General features: G+C 33.4%; 1 protein-coding gene across 4 annotated transcripts in view; it reads left to right on the top strand.

Moving 5' to 3' along the window:
* SENP6 (SUMO specific peptidase 6) overlaps positions 1-14,994 on the top strand; it is a 108,210-nt gene extending 93,216 nt beyond the window's left edge. For all 4 annotated transcript variants that reach the window (XM_031455951.2, XM_031455950.2, XM_010998731.3 and 1 more), the window contains 6 exons: positions 2,455-2,885; positions 8,137-8,240; positions 9,808-9,896; positions 11,124-11,192; positions 11,308-11,458; positions 13,038-14,994. In XM_031455951.2, coding sequence (XP_031311811.1) covers positions 2,455-2,885; positions 8,137-8,240; positions 9,808-9,896; positions 11,124-11,192; positions 11,308-11,458; positions 13,038-13,247 — 1,054 coding nt within the window. In that variant the 3' untranslated portion in view covers positions 13,248-14,994. The remainder of the gene's footprint in view (positions 1-2,454; positions 2,886-8,136; positions 8,241-9,807; positions 9,897-11,123; positions 11,193-11,307; positions 11,459-13,037) is intronic.
* Positions 14,995-25,235: the final 10,241 nt, after the last annotated feature.

The raw sequence follows: 25,235 nt of genomic DNA, 5'->3' as shown, positions 1-25,235 counted from the left end.
AGTAACATTCACTCATTTAGCAAAAAAAGAACATTTGGTGTTTTAGGGGGTTGCATTGTGACCTTATATTTGTCTCTGCTTAGATTTTGAAATGGCCTTACTTTGTCTCATTTTATCATGGTTGCATAGTAACCTTGTGTGAAGTTGATATTCTGTATGATTGTTTATGTCTAAGAAGACTGCCAGGATAGCTTCTGAATGTGCTCTTTTTTCTCACTATGAAAAACAAATTTCACTCTATGGTATAATCAAATTCTGCTTATTTAAAGTCATGCTTTAATCATAAAACTTGTGCTCGCTAATTAGCCCAGCCAAAGATAGGTAGGCTAGATTAAAACACTGGTTATGGCTGTAAAGCCCAACTCCTTCAAAGCTATATATTCAAGTCAAACATAGTATCATAATAAAATTTAGAACTATGTTTAAAACTAATCTTTAATTTCTTCATTTTCCTCAGAATAAGGTTTCTTGACATTAATGTCATATAACTTAACAAGTGAGCTTCCCACTAGGTTAAAGGGAGCATATACCTAAAAAGCCATTTGTCAGAAATTAATTATAAAAATTTAAATTAGAAATATAATTTGAGGCACACGTAGTTTAACAACAGAGGCACATCCCTCTTTGTCACTGTATCTGATGTGGAGGGAAGCTACATTCATTGCTTTCAGTCATCTTGGTGAAAGGTAGATAATGAACAAAGGTGTTAGTAAAGTGTTCTGCAAGAGATCTATCCATTTGTAGATGGGAAGAATAGCCTCCAGATCATGAGGGTTCTTTTTTTTTTTTGAGATGTAAAGAAATACTTATATACACTAATTATGTTAGATAGGCATATATTTGTCATCTGTTTTATTTTTAATTTTCCTGGTCGTAATTTCTTCAAGGTAAAAGTTTATATGCTTTTTAAAATTTAAATTGTTGTCATAATTGACAGGAGCAGAAATTTAACATTTAGATCTAATCCATCTTTAAGTGAAGTTACTTGTGTTAGCCTCGTCTCCCATGGATAGACTTAAGGTTAAGGTAGCTGCTATTAAAAGGGATCATAAAAGTAAAACCTGGCTCTTGGAGGTTGGAAGTGACCTCAAAAGCTTTCTCTTTTCAGCTAGATGCAGGAAGAATTTTTCCAAGTTTTTAGGTGAAGCAACAGAAAAATTATGGCTTATCTATATTATCATAACTGCAAAATGTTTAGAACTGTGATAGACTTTGAGAGTCACTGTATTATACCATACTTAGCTAGTTTTTAAAACACGTTCTTCACATTTTAACATTTCTGAAATTGAGATAACCTTCCAGTCAGCTGTGTCTTAGAGTTGATGAAGTGAGGAAGGTGGTGTGCTGCTCTTCTCCTACCCCAGCCTGACCTAAGTCCATAGGATGCTGAGGTTAATAATTAAAAACGGAGAGCAGCATTCCTCCATCTGGTCTTTACAACACTGACAATGAAGCCAGCCTCTGTGGCCTTTCTGCTTATGCTGTCTGGTGAAGAGATGTGCTGTTTCTTAGTATTACCTTGGGGGAATTTGACATTTTTCAGAAATAGAATATAGAATAACTTTTATCCATGTCAAGATAATTCATTTTTCATTCAGTAAATATCTGTTGAACACCCTAATATATGACATGTATAGCCTGTTCATTATATCCCAGCACATAATACTGTGCCTACCAAATAGTAAGCCTTTAATAAAATTCATTAGGTTAATGAATATTAACCAATATTAGCTGTACAGCTTCTTACTCATGGCTTATACCCTACTTTTGGGAACTGTGATAACCTGAATTTGGCTATATCATGAGCACCCACTTGACAGCTGGAATCCTATTAATACTTGAAGTTTTGTTATGATTAGATTGGATGTATTATTTTAATTTAATATATTTTATTTCAATATAGCATGAGACAAAGAATTTTCAGTATTAAGAAATTCCTGCCTTATTAATAAGAAAAACACAGATGCGGTAAAAGTTTTTAAAAAGCAGTTATGTGTAATATTTAGAAAATGTTCAAAATTATAAAGTCTAATTAGACTTCTGAAGACATTTTAATCTTGAGGCTAGTTTTTTATTGTCATAAATAGGGCAAAGGAAACATAATTGGGAATGATGAATTGCAGAGATGTACTTCACATTTTGTTAAATTGCCTGAAAAACAATGAATTTCATTTTGAATGAAAATTTCATTCAAAGCAAGAAACGGTTCAAAGGATTATTAGCAAAAGTGAATGCAGACTATGTAATTCTGACAAAAATTATGTTATTTTTGAATAGACACTGTATTCTGTTAATCGATCATGTAAACAAGTGGATAATTTGAGAATTGAAAAAATTGGGCATACTTAATAAATTTGTTTACAAAAGCTTTAGGAAAAAACATTTTAATATTTATTGCCAAATATAATAAACTTTTCTAATAATATATTCAGTAGTTTCATTTGTTTTTTACAGTGCACACTGGTTTTTGGCTGTTGTTTGTTTCCCTGGTTTGGAAAAACCAAAGTATGAACCTAATCCTCATTACCATGAAAACACAGTCATGCAAAAATGTTCAACTGTAGAGGACAGTTGTATTTCTTCTCCTTCAGCCAGTGAAATGGACAGTTGTTCACAAAACTCTTCTGCCAAGCCTGTAATTAAGAAGATGCTAAACAGAAAGCATTGCGTAGCTGTAATTGATTCAAATAATGAACAGGAAGAAAGTGACCCTCGTTATCGGAGAAACATAAGCAGTGTGAAATGTAGTCTGAAAAAAATAAATCATACTGCAAGTGAAAATGAAGAATCGAATAAAGGAGAATCTGCATGCCAGAAAGTTGTTGATAGGACTAAAAGTGAGAATGGCCTACAGAATGAATATTTAAGTTCTATGCACCATACAGGTATGTTTCTAAATGTTTTAAAGAATCAAAGAATTCAGAATAAGTTGGATATTTTTAGAAATAGGATTAAGATTTCAGGGTGCACTTTTTAAAAGTCAGGTTTATTGAGGTATAATTTACTTACAATAACATTCACTCATGAATATAGCTCAGTGAGCTTTGATAAATGTATACAGTCATGTAATCACTATAACAATCAAGATTTAGAACCTTTCCTTTACTCCAAAAAATTCCCTTGTGCCCCCTTGATAGTCAGTCTCCTCCTCTCACCCTTACAGAGAGTGCAGTTTTAAAATTGTAGTACAAGGTCTACATTTTCCATTTATAGGAACTTGGATTGATTTTTATTTCATGGAAATTTACTTATTCAGCATATACAGTAGATGCACAGTCTTAGATCTGTAAGGCGAATTAGTTCGATCTTCTCAATTTACAGATGAGCAAATTGAGATCAAGTGGCAAGAGGCAGAAATTAAAGCTTTCTCCTCCAAATAGTTGTTGACATTCAAACTAAAGGTTAGTTCCTATTCCTCACTCTTATTCATGGTTTTCAATGGGAAGAAGGGCACTGATCCAACCTCTGCTTTTTTATTTCCCTTCAGTTCTAATAATTTTTTTTTCCCTTGAACCAGTTCCATATTTCTGACCTTGTTATAGAAATCTAAGGTTTCTCTTCAAATAGGTAAATTTTATATCAAGGCAGCTACATAATTTCCACTCCAAACAAAAGTAAGATAGTCTACTTTCTAAACCCATAATATGCTGTAGTATGTACTTTCAAACTTACTGAACTATGAATAGATCTAATAAATTTTCTGTGGAGGAAAAATACTCAGTGTAAGTCATAGAAGAAATTATGTGAACTCGGAAAGACCTTATCAAAAATTGTGAATTCTGAACATACTCTTGGTATGTCTGCCATCCTGTATTATTTTAGTAAGTCAGAAAGCTGTTGCTGAACCCTTATAATATCACTTTTGTTTGTTTGAGATACTAGGTTGCATAAAGCTGACATTAGCCCTATGATTGTTGGTCTTTTTGCCCTCTAGGGGGTATAAGATAAGAGGCAGAAGGGGGAAATTTAAGAGATAAAGCAAAAAAAAGTACATCAAAAGCCAAACAGATAAATGCAGTTGACCCTTGAATAATGTGGGGTTTAGGACTGACCGTCTAGACAGTCGAAAATCCATGTATAATTTGACAGTTGGCCCTTGGTATCATTAAACAGTTCCACATTTGCAGATTCACATCCCTGGATTCAGCCAACCTCAGATTGTGTAAATACTGTATTACATACTTATTTTTAAAAAAATCCATACGTATGTGGAACCAGTGCAGTTCAAACCTGTGTTGTTCAAGGGTCAACTGTACCACCTTTTCTAGCTCACTTCCTAGTCTATCCTCTGACAGGAAGTGAAGATAGGCAAATTAGGTAATCACCAAATTCTGATTGTAATTGTTTTCAGTTTTAGTATTTTAATATTTGAATAGAAAAAATATAAAAGAGGCAGTGAATAGCCACATTACAGATTAATTACCATTTGGGGCACTCTGAATATTAAGCCTTCAAGGCAGCATGCACTGTCTCTCATTGCCTTTAAACCAAAGTCCTGCCAGTTAGTACATGAGAAGAGGGTGGACACCATTAGTCATAAGGGAATGTAAATCAAAACCATAAAGAGATTCATAGCCACACTTGCATGGCTAGAATCAAAAAGTCAGTTACCAAAAAGTGTTGGTGAGGATGTGGGGAAATGAAAGCCTTCATATATTATTAGTGGAAATGTAAAATGGTGTGGCCTGCTTTGGGAGACAAGTTTTGACAGTTCCTCAAAATGTTAAACAGAGTTACCATATAACCCAGCAGTTCCACTCCTAGATAAATACCCAAGAGAGATAAAAACATGTCCACACAAAAACTTGGGCATGAACATTTACAGCAACATTATTCATTACAGCAACATTATTCATAATAGCCAAAAGGTGGAAACAATCCAGATGTTCATCAGCTGATGGATAACCAAAAGGTGGTCTATCCATCTGATGGGTTATTATTAGGCCATAAAAAGAAATGAAGTAGTGATGCATGCTACAACATGGATGAAACTGGAAAACATCATGCTAAGTGAAAGTAGTCACAAAAGACCACATATTATGTGATTCCATTTGTATGAATTTCCCAAACAGGAAAATCTAGAATAAATGGCTGCTTAGGGCTGGTGGGGGTTGGGGAGACAGGAATATGGGGAGAAGGGAGTGATAGCTGAAGGATACAGAGTTCGATGTTCTTTTTGTTTTTTTGAGGTTTAAAACATTTTGAAAATGTTTTAAAATTGACTCTTGTGATGGTTGCACATATATGTGTAAGTAAATCAAAAACCACTTATATACTTTAAATGGGTGAATTGTATGGTATATGAGTTATATCTCCATAAGACATTTTTAAGTTCCTTTTTGATCAATAATTTCATACAGTTAAATGTAAATTCAACTTAAGAAATAACGTGCATGACTTAAAACACAGCAATGGGATAAAAATAGCCTAGGACTTCTTTCATATGTTCATATATACAAACCCCAGAAATTCCTATTGGCCCTCTCCTACAAGTTAATGTTCTAGTTGAGTAGTAACCAGTTAAATTTGAATAAATATCCTAACAAATCCTGATGGAGACCAAAGTAAAGAATATCTGCTTTATGTAGTTTGCCCGTTGAGTATGTTTATTGTATTTATTCTTCTTTTTAAAATTATAGTTTGTGCATTTGTTTTGTTTTTAGTATATGTGTAACTGTCTTATATCTTCCTTAAAGGAAATTAATTTAACTTTATTGTACATGATACACTGATATATTCCCTTCTGTTTTAATGCTTATCTTAATTCAGTGATGATAGTGTCCCACAGTTTGAAAAATGGTTCTCTAGAATGGGTGTATATTTTTCAGGAACAAGTTCTCATATCTTTTATCAGATGTTTCCAAGGGATCAATCACCCAAAAGTACATTAGATAAGAGTGCTCTGTAGAGGATCCTTTACTGCCTCAGGGAGGATAGTTAAGCAGATCTATCCTAGATAAAATGATGACATTAAAGTTATTACAAGGAGAGCTTGTGGAAATTTTTGTGATTGTGATTAGTGTCTTAGTAACCAATTTCTATTTGGTCTGGGAGTATAGTTGACAGGATTTAAATGAGGCATTTTAGATAGTTTTAATACGATTTTAACCATTGAACACATACAGTCATAAATATTGACTGTGATGTCGGAGGACATACTACAGTAAGTAGAGTTGTATCTTATCAAACAGATTAGGTTTTTAAGGTCAGCTGTAAGAAAATAATAATCTGTGTTATCACTGCTTTCATTTGCTGTTCCTTCAGGTGAGCACCATTTGAAATAGTTGTCTTGCTATGTATGGTACCTGAAAATGTGTATGTTTAAACTCTAGAATTACGCTTGACACCTTCAGATGATCTCACTATACAAGAAGCTCAGGAACTGGTTCTGATTGAGAGAGCAGCTGATTGAGTTAGTGCCTCAATTTACACCAGGGCTATCGTTTACTGAATGAAATAATTGAAGGAATTGACTACACTATTTAAATTATTTTTCTTCCTTTTTTTCAATGCACATGTATTTTATTTGTATAAAGTTCATATTTATATGACAAAGTTTCTGTGTAATAGATAGGTATAGGTAGGAATAATTTGCTACTGAAATAACTTGATTGTAATGACTAACTGAATTACCACAGGATTTGAACAAAGTTTATTCAAATAAAGGTGTTTTAGCTTCAAAAAAGCATAAAAATATAGATTTTTGAAAAAGATAAATTGAAAAGGTTATTCTTTGCATAATAAAAGGATTCACCATGAGTGCTTTATTATTTTAAATAGTGTGTTTTTTATCACAACATTTAGATTTTTTAAAATTGAAGTATAGCCAGTTATAATGTGTCAGTTTCTGATGTATAGCATAATGTCCCAGTCATGCATGTATTATATACATATATTCATTTTCATATTCTTTTTCATTAAAGGTTATTACAAGATATTGAAAATAGTTCCCTGTGCTATACAGAAGTTTTTTTTTTTAATCTATTTTTAAATACAGTGGTTAACCTTTGCATATCTCAAACTCCCAAATTTCTCTCTTCCCACCTCCTTTCCCCCAGTAACCATAAAATTGTTTACTATGTCTGCATAGATTTTTATATATGTTAAATATATCTTTTCAGGGGCACGTTTTATCTTGCTGTCTTTCCATCCCATCTTGCGTATGTTAGTATTTTTAGTGCCCTTTTAATAGCTTGTACCAAAATAAGTTTTATCCTGTCCAAAACATCTTGAAGTCATGCTTTTAAAAACTTGAAAATAGTGTGCTCTATAATAAAGCATAATATTTGTATATTTGGTATCATAGTCCCTGACTCAGTTTTCATTATTTTCATGAAATCTTGTTTCTTCAAAATATATTATGTGATTAGCTTCTTTCAGCAAAATAATTGGTTTTTAAGGATTTAGATTCTTGAAACAAACCTTTAAAAGAATTCATTACAAATATTTCTTTTGAGTCAATTATTTTCATACTATCAGGACCTACACTGGCTTTTGTTGTTTTATTTTTATTGAAAAAAATCTATTAATAAACCAAACATGAAGGAAAAATATAGACCTGGGGAACTTGTCCGTAACTACTATCTTATGATGATTATTTCCATCTTTATGTATTTTTAAAAATTATTTGTTCAAAAGCAGACCTGTTTTACTTAGTTTTAGTCATTTTTTAACTTGTATTATACAATTTTCCATATTTTTACAATTTTAATTTTTTAAATGTACAATAATTAATTTTATGTTCTATATTTGCTAACTGTTCTTTGTTATTGAACATTTGAGTTATTTTCAGACTATTGTAGTTACTGTTATTAAAGATATCTCTAGCATACCTAGCACAACATTTATTTATATATATGTATTTAAATATATATATAAGTATTTAATAATATAATTGATACCCAGTTTTTAAATTTTAACAAGTTTCAGGGTCTGAGTAGAAATAGTTCTGTAAATGACATGTCAGTCCAGGTTTTTATTAAAAGTAACTTACTTTATATTTGTGATATATGTGAAGACAGATTTTTGTATTCATATTTAGTATAATTAATTATAAGCATTAATTTTAACATCATATACTCTTAAGTTATGTGCATGTTCTTTTTAAAAATTATATAATGTTTCTTATTGATACAGATGGCTTAAGTAAAATCAGACTAAACTATAGTGAAGAATCAGCTGAAGGTAGTAAAATGCTTGAAGATGAACTCATCGACTTCTCAGAAGATCAGGACAACCAGGTGAAAAATCTAACGCTTGACCAAAAGTTCTAATATTTTATCTAATTAATAGGTTTTATTTGGAGTCTTGTAGGCAGTTCCTTCAACCAGTAACTTACGCCTTCTGGATTTGGAACTCATCTCAAAACACAAATTCAGGTTTCAGTTCAGAAGTTGCCATGATAAAAATTATTAGTGTTGTTTTATTTTTTGTTTGAGAGTTTTTCTTTGTTTTGTTTGCTATTGTGGGTTAATGCACCTTAGAAAATTTTAATGTCAGATTAATTCTCCCACCCCAACCCAGCTCCCGCCCCCACCACCCCAGTCACACCCCTTCCCCTTTCTCTTTTAAAGCATTTGCGGACCATACTTTACCTTTGGACTGACTTAGGAGGCAAATGTTTACATTTTCGATTATGTAGTGAACAAGCATAGCAAAATTATATTATTTTTTACACTTTCTAGTGATTCTTTTTCTTTGATCTAATTTAGTGTGTATGTATCATGGCAGGAGCAGGTAATATGTAGTTAAAACTACATAGGTCAATTCTGATATTTCCTTAGAGTCACATTTGCTCTAATAAACTTTATTAACATCAAGAATAAAGTATATTTTTGAAAATATAATTTTAGTTAAACAGGGCTTTATATTGAGAGAAAAGTTTATACCATTTCTTTAACTCTGACCTTTCCTTAGTTGTTAGGATAAACTTTGAGTTTATCTAGTCGTAAAGATAACTTTGTACCATTTCTCCTTTTTACTTAATCCTCTTGTGAACAAAATACATTTTTTGTAGTGTTGGTTGGTCTACAGTGTGTGGCTGTGAGATAGTTTTTTGTTTAATACATACAGACCCATGTCTAGATTACATTCAAGATTTACAATGGTTACATATTATGCTCCTTTCATCATAGCAGTTATATGAACTAGTTATTCTAATTGTGTATTATTATTATTGTTGTTGTTATTGTTATTCTTACTGTTGATTATTTCATAAGGTTGCAGGAAGCTTCCCCAAAGAACAGAAAAAGTCTTGTTTGTTTTACATTCAAGATAATTTGTAGAATAAGGCACAGTATCATAAAGCCATCTTCTCTCAAGTGAAGTGGATAAATGGTTTTGTTGAGTAAAACAGTGTTTCTAAAAACCCTTTAAATGTTTTGATATGAAAAAAATTTGTGTGAAAGAATAATAAATATGTCACTCATGCCCTGTTATGAAACAGTTGTCCTAGCCAGCAAGCTAAATTTTTGTGAAAATACCTAAAATCAGAGCCGTGGTGTTTGACTGGAGAAGAATCAGTCATACTATATTTAGTCTTTAAAAATTTAGATTGAGTAAATAGATGTAACAAGTTTTTTGTAGACATCTGATTGACTGTTTCTTTTCATTCAAATGCCAGTGTTGTAGCATGAGATAAATGGAATGGAGTGACATACATACATTTTCTAATGTCAGATTGCCTAAATAGAAGAAGTTGCTTTACATTTTTGTTGCAAAGATGTTTATCCTCAATAGTGCTGTTGTTAAGTTGTTAGTTATTTAGACTGTATGCTTTCAGTGCTAACAGTAGGCTGTCTTTTACAGGATGATAGCAGTGATGATGGTTTCCTTGCTGATGACAACTGCAGTTCAGAAATAGGACAGTGGCATTTAAAGCCTACCATCTGTAAACAGTAAGCATTAATTGTATATCTTGCAAACTACATGATAATTTTTATTCAGGTACCCTCTTAGAATAAAACATTAACCCTGTACTGTTTTAATTTAAACAAGTACTTAAGCAAAAGTCACAAAAAGCTTTCAGGGTCAGTGAGGAAAATTGGATCATGCCCAGTGTCCAGGGATCGAGTTGGCGAGAATGGAAATCGTTTCAGTTCTCCGTTTGCCCATTTTCCATGTGTGCGTATGTGCACAGAAAACCACTATCCCTTTTGGATATATAGTGAGTTGAAGCAGGAAAAGACAAAAAAACTGTCATTTCAATTCACATCGGTAACACAGGAATTGGAGTTTACACTGATTCTGTAGCTACTGTGTGAAGGCTGTGGAGTGACTCAAGGCAGTCCTAAGGGACAGGTTCCAGATGGGAACCCTAGTGTGAGTGAGTCTATTTTGGTTCTCAGATGTACATATTCAGAGGATTTTCAGGGTCTCCAGACTTCTTAGGTGATAAAATAGTACCTATTCCTAGACTTCATCTCTTGACTTTTTGTAGGAAATGTTAGCTGAAACTCCATTAATAGCATTTGAAATGCAAACTTCATTTATAAAGGAAAAATATAAAGACCTAGAGCAGTTAAAAGATTTTTCTCCAGGTCTCATAAAATTTTAGCCAGGAAGAACCTAGATTTTTAACCATTCTAGGACTTTTTGCACTACATTATACTTCCTCGCTTACTTGGGTTTACAACAAAGTTTGAAGATTGAGTGTTATTTATATTGAGTGTTCAAAAGTGGAAGCTTGCCCAAAACACTGGACTCTAAACTAATTCTTTTATGTGAAGATTACCTGTTTTGTTGTCTAAAATAGATTTTAGTTGAAAATGGAGTTATTTTTCTTCTACTTTTTACCTGGTCCCCACTTTTGGTAATTTGGAGTATAGGGATGTTCAAATTTTCAGAATTGTTTTGGCTTTCTACTAAATTTTGTGATATTTTTAGAAACTAACTATGAAACGTCAGTGAAATATATTCATCACTTAGATATGGTTAGATTAATATTCTATAATTCAGTATTTAATATAACCATGTATAGTTAATTATTATTAGGTTGTTTATGCATAAAAGATTTATTTTCCTCCCAGGTTTTACTGAGGCAGGTTTTAAATTTTATGGTTAATGCACAGCTTTCTATGCCTTTTAAACATAAAGTATTAATATTCATCATTTCTACCCTGCAGACCTTGCATCCTACTGATGGACTCACTCAGAGGCCCTTCTCGGTCAAATGTTGTAAAAATTCTAAGAGAGTAAGTTAAAAGCTGTGCCTGTACTTTATTCTGGTGGGAATGAGAAACTATGTATATTTGTGTGTGTGTGTGTGTGTGTGGGTGTATGCATATTACTGTATACCTTTCATTGCAGGTATTTAGAGGTGGAATGGGAAGTTAAAAAAGGAAGCAAAAGAAGTTTTTCCAAAGATGTTATGAAAGGCTCTAATCCAAAAGTACCCCAGCAAAACAACTTCAGTGATTGTGGTGTTTACATATTGCAGTATGTAGAGAGCTTTTTTGAGGTGAGTTTAAGTTTGTTGGATCTCATTTAATAAATAATAAAATGGTGTGTTTGACCTTATGTTAGTGTAAAAAACACAACAAGCAAATAATTTGAAGAGATTGAAAACTGTCATTTTAAGAATTATTTCAGGGAGTAAAAACTCTTAAGAGTATTTTTAAGTCATAAGAAAAGACTGTATACTCCATCAAATCCAGGGCTTGTTGACCTTATTCCTTACCACTGATCAGTTATTCGTCTCCACTGCCTCTTTCCACCTTAAGAAATTTCTCCCATGATGGGCTATTTCTTACCCTTTTTTTCCTCCCCTTCACAGATATATTTCTGGACAACATTTATATTCACTGTCTTCCTTTCCACAAATCCCACTTGCTTCTTAGATCTGCCTTAACCCTCACCCTTATGTTGAAATTGTTCCTGACTCCCAGCTCCATTTGACAGTGTTGATCATTCCTTCCTCATAACGCTCTCTTCCTTTGCCTTCTGAGATGCAGTACGAGGCATACATCTCAGACATTCTTTACAGTTATCTCAACTGCTTCTTCCTCATCTGCCATCCATTGTGCTAGAAGTCCTATGAATTCTGTCACTTAATGTCAGATATATTCGGTTCTTTACCCCTGCTACTGCTTTCTAAGTCCAGGTTCTAGTGTCACTGTTCCAAACTGCTGCACCAACATCTAACTAGGCCTTTTGAGTTGTATTTTTCAATTATTTTCCCAGGACCCAAATCGAATCAGGTCACCTCTCTTCTTTAAATCTTATAGTGGTTTTCTGTTGCCCTTTAGTTAAGACCAGGATCCTTCATGTAGCCTGCATGGTCTAACTACCGTCCAAGCTTCTAGCCTCATTTCTACCATTCTTACTCTTTAGTGTTCTACATACCAGCTACCTGAATGTCATTCAGCTTCCCATACTGTGTCATGTTCTCTCTTGCCTCCAGCCCTTGATACATATTTCCTTACCTGGAATACTCTTCCCTGTTGCTTCCATCATTCCTTATTTGGCCAACTCCATTCTTCAGGTCTTAGCATAAACATCACTTCTTCTTGGAATTGTGTTCAGCCCTCAGATATGTATTCCCATAGGACTGTCTGCTTCCCGCATCTTAATACTTGTCATAGTCATTGTTTTAATTGTTGAGTTGTCTGTCTGTCTACACTGGGGTCAGCAGACCTTTTCCTAATGGGCCAGGCAGTAAATATTTTAGGCTTTGTAGCCACACAGTCTCTGCTCTTAGTTCTGCTATTACGGCATTTGAAAGCATCCACAGACAGCATGTAAATGAGTTAGTGACTGTGCTCCAGTAAGGCTTTATTTACAAAAACAGGCAGTAGGCAGAATTTGGCCTACTAGCTGTAGTTTGCTGACTCCTGATCTAGACTCTGAGATCTGAAGGTAGAAACTGTCTTGCATCTCCAGTGCCTAGCACAATGCCTGGCACGTGATAATGAGTAAGATGAGTAAATACTTATTAAATGTTATTGATTTTATTCATTTTAACTCTGGAATGCTTTTGTGATTGAAACTAAAATATTATTATAATTTTCTAATGTACATTTAATATTTTTATTTCCAAGAATCCAATTCTTAGTTTTGAACTACCTATGAATTTGGCAAACTGGTTTCCTCCTCCAAGAATGAGAACAAAAAGAGAAGAAATACGAAACATAATTCTGAAGCTGCAGGAAGATCAGAGCAAAGAGAAGAAGAAGCATAAGGACACTTACTCAACAGAAACGTCTTTAGGCGAGGGAACAGAACAATATGTCAATAGCATCTCAGATTGACCACTTCTGATGCTTGTCAGTATTGCCTTCAGAAACTGAGTGACTTTCAACTTTGGGTATAGACAGTAAAGAACTGAAGTGCTCTCTACTCAGAGTGATTTGGAAATGTTAATGCTTGTATAAATGTCATATAATTAATTTCCAATGGAGTATGTATTAAGTAAAAGTCTGTAAATATGTTAATGAGGCCAATTTTTCCAGCATTTATAATTATTTTTTTCACTTGTTAGGAAGCTTTTGTTATGTATTTTCTGTTAATAGTACTTAAAACTGCAACTTCTAAACACAAAATAAATAAAAAGAAAATATTTATAGGAGGAAATGATTAATTTGATATTCTTTAGTGAAATTGTATTCAATCTTCAGTGGGTATGATATATTTCATGGGAATATTCGAGTAGCAATGATAGTCTTTTGACCTTTGCATTTGTTCTAAAATAACTTGAAATATGAAACTAAGATTAAATCAAAGGCATTTTGAATAAGAAAGACATCTTCATATGCTTGTGTAGCAGAAAAAAAATAACAGCTTTTTAATTCATACACTCCATTGTACTTAGAGAACTGGGCCCCCAAATGTAATAAATATTTATAATTTTATTCAAATATTTAAGAAGGAGTATTTAGAGCAATTCAAAGAAAAATAACTGAATTATACTACTAAATAATAACTATACTTTATCATACATTATTGTCAAGTACATTTCTGAAGATGTCAAAGGCTCAGGTTAAAACTATTTTGGTAAATACAGCTTCAGTTTCAAATATCCCATGTTACCTTTCCCTATTATAGCTTAAAGTATCTTCAACCTGTGTGATATAGTTAACTGAGAAACATTTTTAACCTGTGAACACAGGAATTTAAATAGGAATTTACTATTTTTTGTAATGACTTTTGCTATTTTTTCATTGCTTATTTTGTTCTTGTTATTTTGATACACAAATTATCAGACTTTTTGCACCTGAGTTTTTTAGTGTAAATTATTTTTACAAGCGAAAGTAGTCTTTAGTCAGTTGCATAATACAGAAAAAAAATCTCCTACCTTGAATTCCCCTTTAAAATAATAAAATGTGATGGTTTTGATGACAAATTTGGAACTCATGTAGGAATATTGCACATATCTGCCAAAACTATTATTTTCAAATGAAATGTTACACATTTCTTTCGAATTAACTTTGAGACTTGAAATTATATATTTTAAAAATCTTTTTTTTGTTGTTAAATAATTTAAAGTGCACATATAACAAACATATTTGAAAATAAACAGAAGACCATTTTAAATATAATTATTTTTTAATCTTGCCATTTTCTGGCATTGCAACCAACATTTTAGGCTATTTTCCTGGATTTAATTAAGTCCATGGATGTGTTTGGCGTGGATTGGAGGTGTTGTTAACAACAACCAAAAAAAAAAAAAACATATTTAGACACACTCATTAAGGAAAACATTAAAATGTAAGCTTAAGGAATATCACCATTAGTGGTTATTGATTATGGATTTGTTACTTTGAACCATCTTTTTTTATTTATAAGTTACATTATTTCTTTTTTAGGAATACCCTAGAGCTCTTAACTCAGGTATGAAAAACACAAGAGTTTAGTTTTATTTTTTACTGAATATGGACCAAAAAAATGGATTTTTTTTTAAAACCTGATAGCAGAAAACAAAATTGGCATATTTAAATTTTTTTTACTGTACTGTATTTTATCAGAAGGTGAAAGTACTGAAAAAAACTATTCTAAAATGCTTACTTGTTTTTGTTTTAATTTCTATTGGTTACATTTTGCACTCTCAATTTTCTATAAGATAAAAAGATAACCTGTCCCTTGGGCCAATTCAGTCAGTCACGTTTTGACATGAGAAATATAGATATGTCTGTCAACTGTCTAGAGACAGAATATCCAGCTATTTGATCATATTTCTCCCACCCCATGTAAAATTCTTTTTTTAAAAGTTATGCTGATGACTTTGCAATATATATTTGAATCTTTGGAGACTGCCAGTGTGAGCTCCAAAATCAGACTTGAGAATCTCTGGTGTATATGCACATTTACTTGACAATTGTGTTCTCTGGTACTTCTATACGTAGTTTGAAGTGGGTATCAACCTTTTAAATGTATTATGAGTACTTAGAAGTTGTGAAACAGAATTTTAAAGTTTAGAGGTTTGTTACTAGGTGCTGACACTGCATGACGCGTATCTGGTGTCTTAACTAATTAGATAGATCTGCTGTATTTGTTTTCTTGTTGGATAGAATAACAGTTAATCATTTTTAGAGGAGTTTTAGATTACTTGCCATGAAATTTGTATGTGTCTTAGCTCTTGCTAGTTTAGGAACAAAGGTGGTATTTAGCTGGTCCTTTTCCTTTGATGTTGCTAAGACAGCTGAAAACTTAATGATATTATTTCAAGTTCACATAAACCTAGGTCAAGCATAGTAACCTGTGCCTAAACTATTAGTCAATTAAATGTAGGAGGTTTTATTTGAAAGGAAGAAATAATTATCTAAGTTATATATTGTTTCAAGTTAACAAAATGAATTCCATATTTTTTCTTTAAAAAAACTATGATCTCTGAAGACTGTAAGATAAAAAGAATAACAGTTTTAATTTCCCAGAAATTAAAAAAATTGTACTTAAAGTCTCAGACAATTCACTGAATAGGAATAATAAAGAATATATTTTAATATATAAGATATGGTCAAGAGTTGGTGGAGTAAAACTACTGGGATATAGCAACAGAAGGGATAACTCGGTTAGAAGAAACAACCCTTAAGGGAGGAGGGTAGTGCGGGGCTGTGTATCTAGAAGAGGAACAGATTAAAATGTTGCTCTGTAGATTGCATTCAGGACATAAGGAGGAGGGAGAGATTATGTGGGGAGGATACATCAGGCTGTCTAGCCAAGTGACCCTGAATGGATAGTGAACCAGTAAGACAACAGAATTCACAGAGGCAAGACCAGACTGTATTAGGGAATGTAATCTACTAAAGAATGTTCTAGAACAGTCAGCAAGACTTTCTGGTACACTTGTCGTTTTCCTACTCCCAGGAAGAAGAAGAAAAGTTACGAAAACTGCTCTTCTAAACTTAAATTTAACCATAGAGGAAGAATTGATCAAGTGGAAGAAATGTGTACTTTGTGGGAAAATAATCTTACCATCTAAACTCTGATAAGCCAGATCAAGGAATAATGGTAGAGTGCCCTAAACGGCTGTTAGGGGAATCAGAGTGCAGTGTACTCAGAGGAAAATACATAGACTCATGGCCTGAAAGAGAAAGAAAGACTTGAAAGCTTGGAGGTCTTTACTGTCTTTATCACAGATAACAGTTAAGTTGTACTTACCGCAAAAGATGACAGTGAGGAGCGTATTATCCAAACCAAGGATTTTCTAGAAACGTGCTTCAAAATCATCTGGGGAGCTTTTCAAAATATGCATAACTAGGGCCTCAACCCCACTGGTGCCATATATTTTCAGATAATTCCTCAAGTAATTCTATTATGCACCTCCCACTAATTTAAAAAGGATCAATATATGTCCCTGGCAGCTTTCAAATTGCTGGTGCCAAAGGTAATAAGGCTTGTCTGCATTTTCATCTCTCAGATGCTTTAAGATACCACTTTATCTCACTCCCCTGACTAAAACCTGATAGGTGTAGTTATTAAATTGCTATTACTAAACTTCTCAGAATTATATAGAAAATTTTTAAAGTACTCAAAGGTTGGAGACTGGCAGATACCTTGTTTTTCAAAAGACAGAAAGTAGATTCTGCAAATTAGAAGATAAAATGTCAACTATTGATAAGATTCTAAAATGAATGTATTAAATGGATGACTTGTGAACACTTAATGGTCACCAGGAGTCATGGGACCACTACAACCAAGGTGGTTTTTTATACTTTTACTAGGATTCTGAACTCATCAATGTATAGAATGTGGCCAGACTAGCGATTCTCAAAGTGTCTTTGCTAACTCTAGTTTTGAGAGATAGTTAAGAGTTCTGTGGTCAAATAAGTTTGTCAAAAATTTAAACCAAGTTAAGCAGATTTCTTGGAGCTTTTAATATGCTAATAAGCAGAATGACCAAGCAAGAGGAAAATACAGAACATAGAATGCTAAATACAGAATCTGGCCATACCCTCCTTCTCCTCTCCTGCATAGGTTCTCTAGACTTCCTTACATGTACTACCCATCAGAAGACAGAGTTAACTATTTGTGGAGTGTTTGTGAACTGAACTTCATGAGAAGATGCTTCTGAAACTTACCTGAGGCTGGGTATTTTTTTACATCTTATTTTATTAATAGTTGAGTATATAATTTGGAAGCTTGAAAATAAATGACTAGTGTCTTGGGGAAATGAAGTTTCATGAGAATCATTCTTTTACAACCACTGTAATGAAAAAATGTACAAGTCTAATTCTTATATACATGTGTATCCTTCTAGGAAAAAAACAGATTTGATGACTACTTTTTGTAAGGTCATCAAATCCCCTAAACTCATACACAAGTAGAAATTGTGTGAAAATATGAAAGTGAACTGAAAGGTTATCTGGAGGTTTTTCCTTCTGTTTATCCCTGAACCACTGAACTGCCAGCTTGCACCTTACCTGACTTCCACTCCATCAGCCTTTACTGTAGAATTAAATTAAAATAGACTTTACACCTAGAAGCATTTTTTCCTTGTGAAGAAATCTGTGCAAAGAAGTACTCTTATTAATATACTTCCATCCCTCAAATAACTGAAAACAAGTTGTTTAAGCCGGTATAAAACTTACTACATTTATCATAATGAGTTTTATATATGTTGACAGCAGAGAATTTGATCCAAAACAAATTAGATGAAAAGAAATTGATCCTTAAATATTGAATAAATGTTCTGAGCACCTACTTTGTACTTGGTATTGGGGATTTAAAACAGGGAGCCAAACAGATACCATCTTCTCCCCTTATGGAGCTCCTTACAGTATAGTGGAAAGATACCTGTTAATCAGCCTCATGAATGAATAATTTTAAATAAGTGCCATGCAGGAAAAGCATACATTGTATGAAGACAGTATATAGCCTAATCTGGGAAGGTTGGGGACATCTTCCCTGAAGATGTGACATTTGAACTATTGGTGGACATAAGCTGAATAAAGTCTGAGAGGGCAAGAGAATAGGGCTTGTAGGCAGTGCAAAGGCCCTGAGGTAGGGAAATGTGTAACCTGTCCTAAATGATAATGGCCTCATTTATTAGATGTACTGTATGTCAAATATTTTTCTAAGCTTTTTAAATGTATGAATTCATTTATTCTTTACAATGACTCTAAGAGAATATGTACTGTAATTACTCCTGATTCACAGAAGAGCAATCTGAGGTCCAGAGAAATAGATTCCCCAGCAAGGCTGAGCACCATTTTACCCTAGAAGCTAAGTTAAGTTGGCTAGATAAAGGAAGATGAAAATAAACAAGATGTCCGTATTGTTTTAGAGGTGTAGTGTGGCCAAACCTTGATTATTATGGAAACTGGCTGTAGAGGGGTTTTTTGAACTATGTTATCTTTTAGTATGTTTAAACATTTTCATAATTTAAAAAATAAGATTAATGTAGGCCCATGTAAGTGGAGCTCAGAGCAAAATGGAACGGTCTGCTGGGTCCTGATCATGCAGGGCCTTGAAGCCACATTCAAGATTTTGGTCATTATCCTAAAACAATACTGAAGCATTTCAAGCAGAGGAATGATCCACTGTGAATGTAAAAAAGATCACGACGGCTGTAATGAAAGCAATAGAGGGGACCAGAATGAGTACGAGCCTGTACCACAGTCATTAAACTAATGCTGAATTACTATAGCTAGGGTAACGATACAACAATGCCTGTGATCACAGGAATGCCAAATAACGAGACGTTATTTGGATATTTCATTTGAAATGTTCCTCTTAGAAACGTAAACAAAAACAGGAGTGTTCTTTTGTCCCAGTCAGAACTTTTTTCTTTACAAATGATTATCGAAGATACTTAAATATCAATGAAACATACAGCTGAAAAATGAACAGAAAATGACTGAAGACAGTATTGACAGAAAAATAATTTTAAAGACAAAATTATTTGTAAAGTGTGTGAAACTACCAAAGAAAAAGCATTAAAAACTTTTTAAACACCAAAGTGTTATATTTTTCAAATAGAAACATAATAAAGAGAAAGTATAAACACTACTGAATATCAGCATTCCATTGTCTTCATAGGAGAAGTACTGTGGCAACATAAAATTAAAACATTCAACTAGGTCGATTGCGTGACATTTTCAAACATGCTTCTTAGGAAGACTGCCCAAAGCACCTGTAACAGAGCTAGTTCTGTTCTGAGTTTGCTCTCTGAGTTTTGCAGAACTTGCTCTCTTAGCCCAGTCTCCTGTCACGGCTGCTCTGATTTATGGTGGACACCTCATCTCACCGAAGTTACTTTGTAGTGCTATGACCCAGCAGATAAAAAACAAACAAAAAAGCCAATCACATCTGATCGTTGGGAATTTGTATTGTAAGAAACAAAAATAATTTGCAAATTGGAAGTAGCAGTGAAGATAGTGTATTAAAATGACAATCTAGTAAGTTATTTAATTTCTAAGATTTTTTTTTTTTTTACATTTTAACCTCTGAATTAAGGCTACATCTTATCAAATAAGAAACGAGTTTGCATCAGAATCACCTTCAAGGCTTGATAAAACATATATCACTGAGCCCCACCCCAAATTTCTGATTCAGGATTGTCTTCAGTGGGGCCTGCAAATTTTCGTTTCTAACAGCCCAGGCAAGACCACACTTTGCGAATGAACCACTGATGTATTTCTTAGTAGCATTTTCAGCCAAGTGCCTGAAAACCTCTTAACGGAGGTAAAACTAAGAGCACCAGGCATCAAAGCATCCTGGATTCAATGAAATACTGTATGAAATTATTTTATGATATCTAGTCAATAATACTTTATTCGTAATTACAATTAAATGTGAATAACTACAGGCATGTGATCACACCACACCACTTAGCTTTCTTTTTTAATTATTATAGCCTAGATTTATCTTTCTTGTATAGCCTCGTTTAACAACTTTGTATGTATTCTTTCATATTTTCTCCATATTCATATAATCTCTACATATAGTAATATATGTATAAAGATGTATTAATTGCTTTTCTTATAAAAACTTAGGACAATAATTTAAATATTTCTAAGCATCTTTCGTCTCTTAGCAATATCTTGTGAAACTCAATCCAAGCCACCTGGTTTAAGCAAGATAAAAGTGAATTATGTGAGGGGCTGTAACTTTTTTAGCCATTGCCTTACTCGAGCAGTCCTCATGGGCTTGGTTATGCTATAGTAACACTTCCAAAATGTCAGTGGCTTACCCTCTCCAAAAGTTTTCTTTCTTTGGTCATTCTCTGTGTCCCAAAGGAGAAGGCAGGGGAGTTCTGCTCCTCAGTTACTCGGCTGCCCAAACTGATGATGTCCTAGGCTGGTTCCAGCTTCCAGAGCTACTACAGGCTGGGAAGGGAGTCTGGTGAGCAGCACGTGGACTCAAAGCTTTTCCCAGAAGGAGCACATCACTTCCACTCACACGGCACTGGCCCAAACGAGCGAGGCAACACTCCTGATTTCAAGAGGACCAAAGAATTTCACTCTTATCATATTTCCAGAAAGGAATATTTTTAGCAGCTTAAGTGACTTCCACGCTACCGATGGGCATTTCCTTTGTCCCCATGAGCATGTTGTGTATAAGTTCTATAATATGCTTGTATATACTGTTTTTATTTCTTTATACACTGGTAGTTTTATTGCTTTGGAATAGATTCCCAGGGATTGCTGGATCCAAGGTCCCACATATTTCAAATTTTTATAAATATTATCTGCTTATTTCCTAAAAGAATGTAAGAATTTACATTTCCTCCAGCAATTTATTAGAGTACAACTTTTCCTGCATCCTCAGCTTTTTAAAATTTTGCAAGACTTGTACACATACAGCTGTGTTCATTATTACTTTGATTTGCATTTCCCTGAGATCTAGTTTAAGTTCGAGCATTTGTAAATGACAGCTGTGCTTATCATTTGTCCATTTTTTCCACTGGATTAGTAATTGTCTTTGTTTTCATTAATATTTAAGCCTTCTGAATACACATTGTCATCTTTTATAAGTGTATCTTTTCATAATCTATTATTTGTCTGTCGACTTTGTTTATGTATTTTCCATACCAATATTTTTATGTATTTTCTGAGTTTTCAATCTTGGTTAAGAAGCTCCTTCTTGACTCATGATAGCACATATAGTCACATGTTTCTTGCAAGATTTTTTTTTTAAAAACTTAAGTAGTAAAACTATGGAACTTATTTCTGTGTATGGAAAAAGATATGGATGTTATATTCATAAATTTATATTCTTCAAAATAGCCATTTGTGCCAGCATCATTCATTAAAAATCTTTTTTGGCCTCACAATGAATTTCCATCTTTGTTACGTATTAAATTACTACAATAACACTGAAATTTCAATTTTTTTCTTTAAGTGGTCTACTCATTACTTCATTTATAACTAATAACCGAAAGACATAGTGAAAGCTGTACCCAAAGGAAGTTTATAGACTTAAGACACTTTCATTATTAAACCCAAAATGAAAAATAAGGGAATTAAAACATGTTAGAACAGTAAAATAACATTTTTTCAAAAGACTCGGAAAAGGAAATTAAGGATGATGAAAATCAGTGAACTCGAAGTTACTCCACCGCACAACCACACCCTGGCACAAAAGCCCGTAAGTCTGGGTTTTTTGAAAAGATAATAAATTATATAAACTCTTGAGCCTGACCAAGGAAAAAAGAGAAAATGAAAAAGAAAAGGAAGGGAGAAACATCACAAATACAGAAAGGCTTTAAACAGAGACTTTAACTTGCAATTCTAAGACTACAAATTTAAAAGCTTGAAGGAAATGGGTGACATCTTAGAATGTTAGAAGATACCAGAACGGATTCAAGAAGTAGACTTGATTATATTGTGGACACTTAGCAGACGTTGGCACGGCGTTACAGGGCTACATTATAATGCACAAATACCCTATCAATTCTTGGATTTGAACTTTTAAACAATTAAATCTGAGGTTATTTAAACTATTCCAAGCCATAAAGATGGGTGGAAAACGCTCAATTCATTTATGAGACCAGCATACCTTTAACAAAAAATTCTAATGCAGATAGTGTTAAAAAGGAAAACTAAGGAAGTAATTTATGGTTCAAGATTGACAAAATCTATTGGGGAGGGTATATAGCTCAGTGGTAGAGCATGTGCTTAGCATGCATGAGGTCCTGTGTTCAATCCCCAGTACCTCTGTTTAAAAATAAACAAATAAAAATACTATGTTTCAATAAAATAAACAAATAAAAATAAATAAACCTAATTAACCCCCCCAAAAATTTAAAAAAAAAAAAGATTGTCAAAATCTAAATAAAATGCTGCTCCTTAGAATCCAGTAATAGTAAACAAGTGATTGCCTATGATCAAGTTCAAAGCTGTTCAATATCAGAAAAGATATCAACTTAATTGTTATGTCAAAGAGTGAAGGGAGAAATTTATATGATTGTATAAAAACACAATCTTTAAATGAGAACAGGGAATCTGTTAAAATACAGACTGTAAGTTCCTAGTAACAAATAATACATTAGATGGTGAAACACTTAAAACCAATTAAAGTGATATCGAGAACTAGATAGGCTCTCATACTTTCCAACACTGTTTTTGCACTTAAAACAAGTGTTTTCTAAGACAAGAAAATTAAATAACTGGTATAAACCTTGGAAAGTAAGAGATGAATTTTTTTTTGTTGAGTGGGTGATTATATAACTGGAACATTAAGGAAACTTGTTTAAAAAATTTTTTTTGTTGCATTGCATGCATAAATACACAATGAGAATCTGGAAAAGAAACGTAGGAGGGAATTATTCACAATAATTACCAAGAACTATAAAATACTTAGGAATAAATTTAGTCAGTAAAGCATATGACCTGAATGAGAAAACTACACAATTTCATTGTTGGGCATAGAATAAGACCTTCAGGAATGGAAAACATAGATAATCATGTTCTTGGGTGGGAAGGTATAATATAAAAACATTGATTCCCTCCTAACATTATATAACTATAATTCAATTTTATATAGAACCAGTAGTGGCATTTTAGATTTAAAGTCTCAAAGCTTATATATAAGGAAAAATGCCCAAGAGAAGCCAGGAAAAGAGGCAGCAGAATGTATGACAAATGCACTATAAAATTCAATCTGGAATCTGGGGAGGAAGACAGTAAAATGAAGCATGTTCAGAGAAACAGACCAAAGCAGAGGACGACAGAAGAGACCATAGGCAAAAGAGACACCGTCAACACACAAAGGGTGAAAAGAACACAGCAAATGCTGAAGTGAGTCAGGAGTCAGTAATCCAGGTGTTCACTGTTGCCACCCTTCTGTCTACCTGTTCATTTAGGTTGTGGGCTTTAGAATGAACGGCTGCTGTCATCAGCAGTGTTTGAAGTACTAAGTAGCACATGATAATAACAGTCCTTCAGTTGTTTTTATCCTTAAATCATTAGAGACTTGGCTATAAATAGGATAACCACAGGACTCCTGGGGAGAAATTATTTTCTAGACACGGCACTAGTCATGATTTCCTTAGGTTGCCAAGTAACCCACAAAGCCCAGGGCAAGACTAGTTGCGGGGACTAGAGACCCTCCTTTCTGTGACAAGCAATGGCTGTCAGACTTTTCCTTTCTTTGCCAGGCTTTCGGACAGTGACACCACTGATAAATATATTTTAGATTTTTGCCCCTATATTAAATCTAGTTCTCTATACACCCCTCCCCCACTGCCACACCCACCCCCATCCCCCTCCAGCCACCTGCTTTTCTCTCTCACACACACACACACACACAACTGAAAAGTTTCAGGAGGAAAAAATCTTACACTTTCTTAAGAGATCATTTCTGTTTTATTCTTTTTTTGAAATGCTTCTTAAAAGCCACTACATTGATATTATCATCCACAGTTTGAATAACACCAACGTTTTAGCCTTTTGCGCTTCAAAAGATTTAAAGACACAAGAGTAAAATTTTATCTAGTGATAATTTGGATACATTGATATACTCTTGCTGCATAAATTATGAAAACTATTTTTTAAATTCTCAAATTTTGTTTTAAAACTTATTTGAAGGTGACATTGAACTTTGGAAGTTTGATGGGTGTATATAAGGCAGACTGTTTTCTAATTCTGTTCATTATCTTTATTACTGGCACGATCAATGCATTTTTCTACAAACATTTGTTTTCAAATATCCAAAAGCAAAATCAAAAATTTTCATTGTACCCAGAAATGACCGTAGACATTTATATGAATTTGCTTTAGGTAATGAACTTAACCTGGTTATCTTCACATTACTAATAAACATGCAAATATAACATTTATTTCATCTCAGGAATATATATTATTTCTTTGGAAAGATAAACTTTCTCACAGCAACTTTTTAAAAAGACTCATGATTCAAGCATCACGCCATTCACTTTAATCTGACTCTTCCAAGAGAAAGTAACTAAAAATTCAGAAAACTAAAAAAATACTAAAAATGTCTCAGAGTATTTTTCTTTTTTAAAACATAAGCTTCTATTTGAAGTACTACACATTTATAGGGAAAGACAGATCATGAATAAATGAATGTATAGCTTAAGGAATTTTCACCTAGTGAACCCACCTGTGTAACCACCAACCAGCTAAAAAACAGAACACTGCAGGGGAGGATCTAGCTCAGTGGTAGAGCGGGTGATTAGCATACACGAGGTCCTGGGTTCAGTCCTCAATAAGTCCATTAAAAAACCAAATAAATAAACCTGATTATCCCCCAAAAAATTTTTTTTAAAAATTGAAGATGACCAGCATCTCAGAAGCCTTCCACATCCCTCTTCTTAATCTACCAACCCTCTGCAATGT

This window comes from Camelus dromedarius, chromosome 6 (genome assembly GCF_036321535.1).
Source record: "Camelus dromedarius isolate mCamDro1 chromosome 6, mCamDro1.pat, whole genome shotgun sequence".
NCBI classification, from domain to species: Eukaryota; Metazoa; Chordata; class Mammalia; order Artiodactyla; family Camelidae; genus Camelus; species Camelus dromedarius.
Note: the sequence above shows the minus strand (reverse complement) of the source record. Positions and strands in the feature narration are given on the sequence as shown.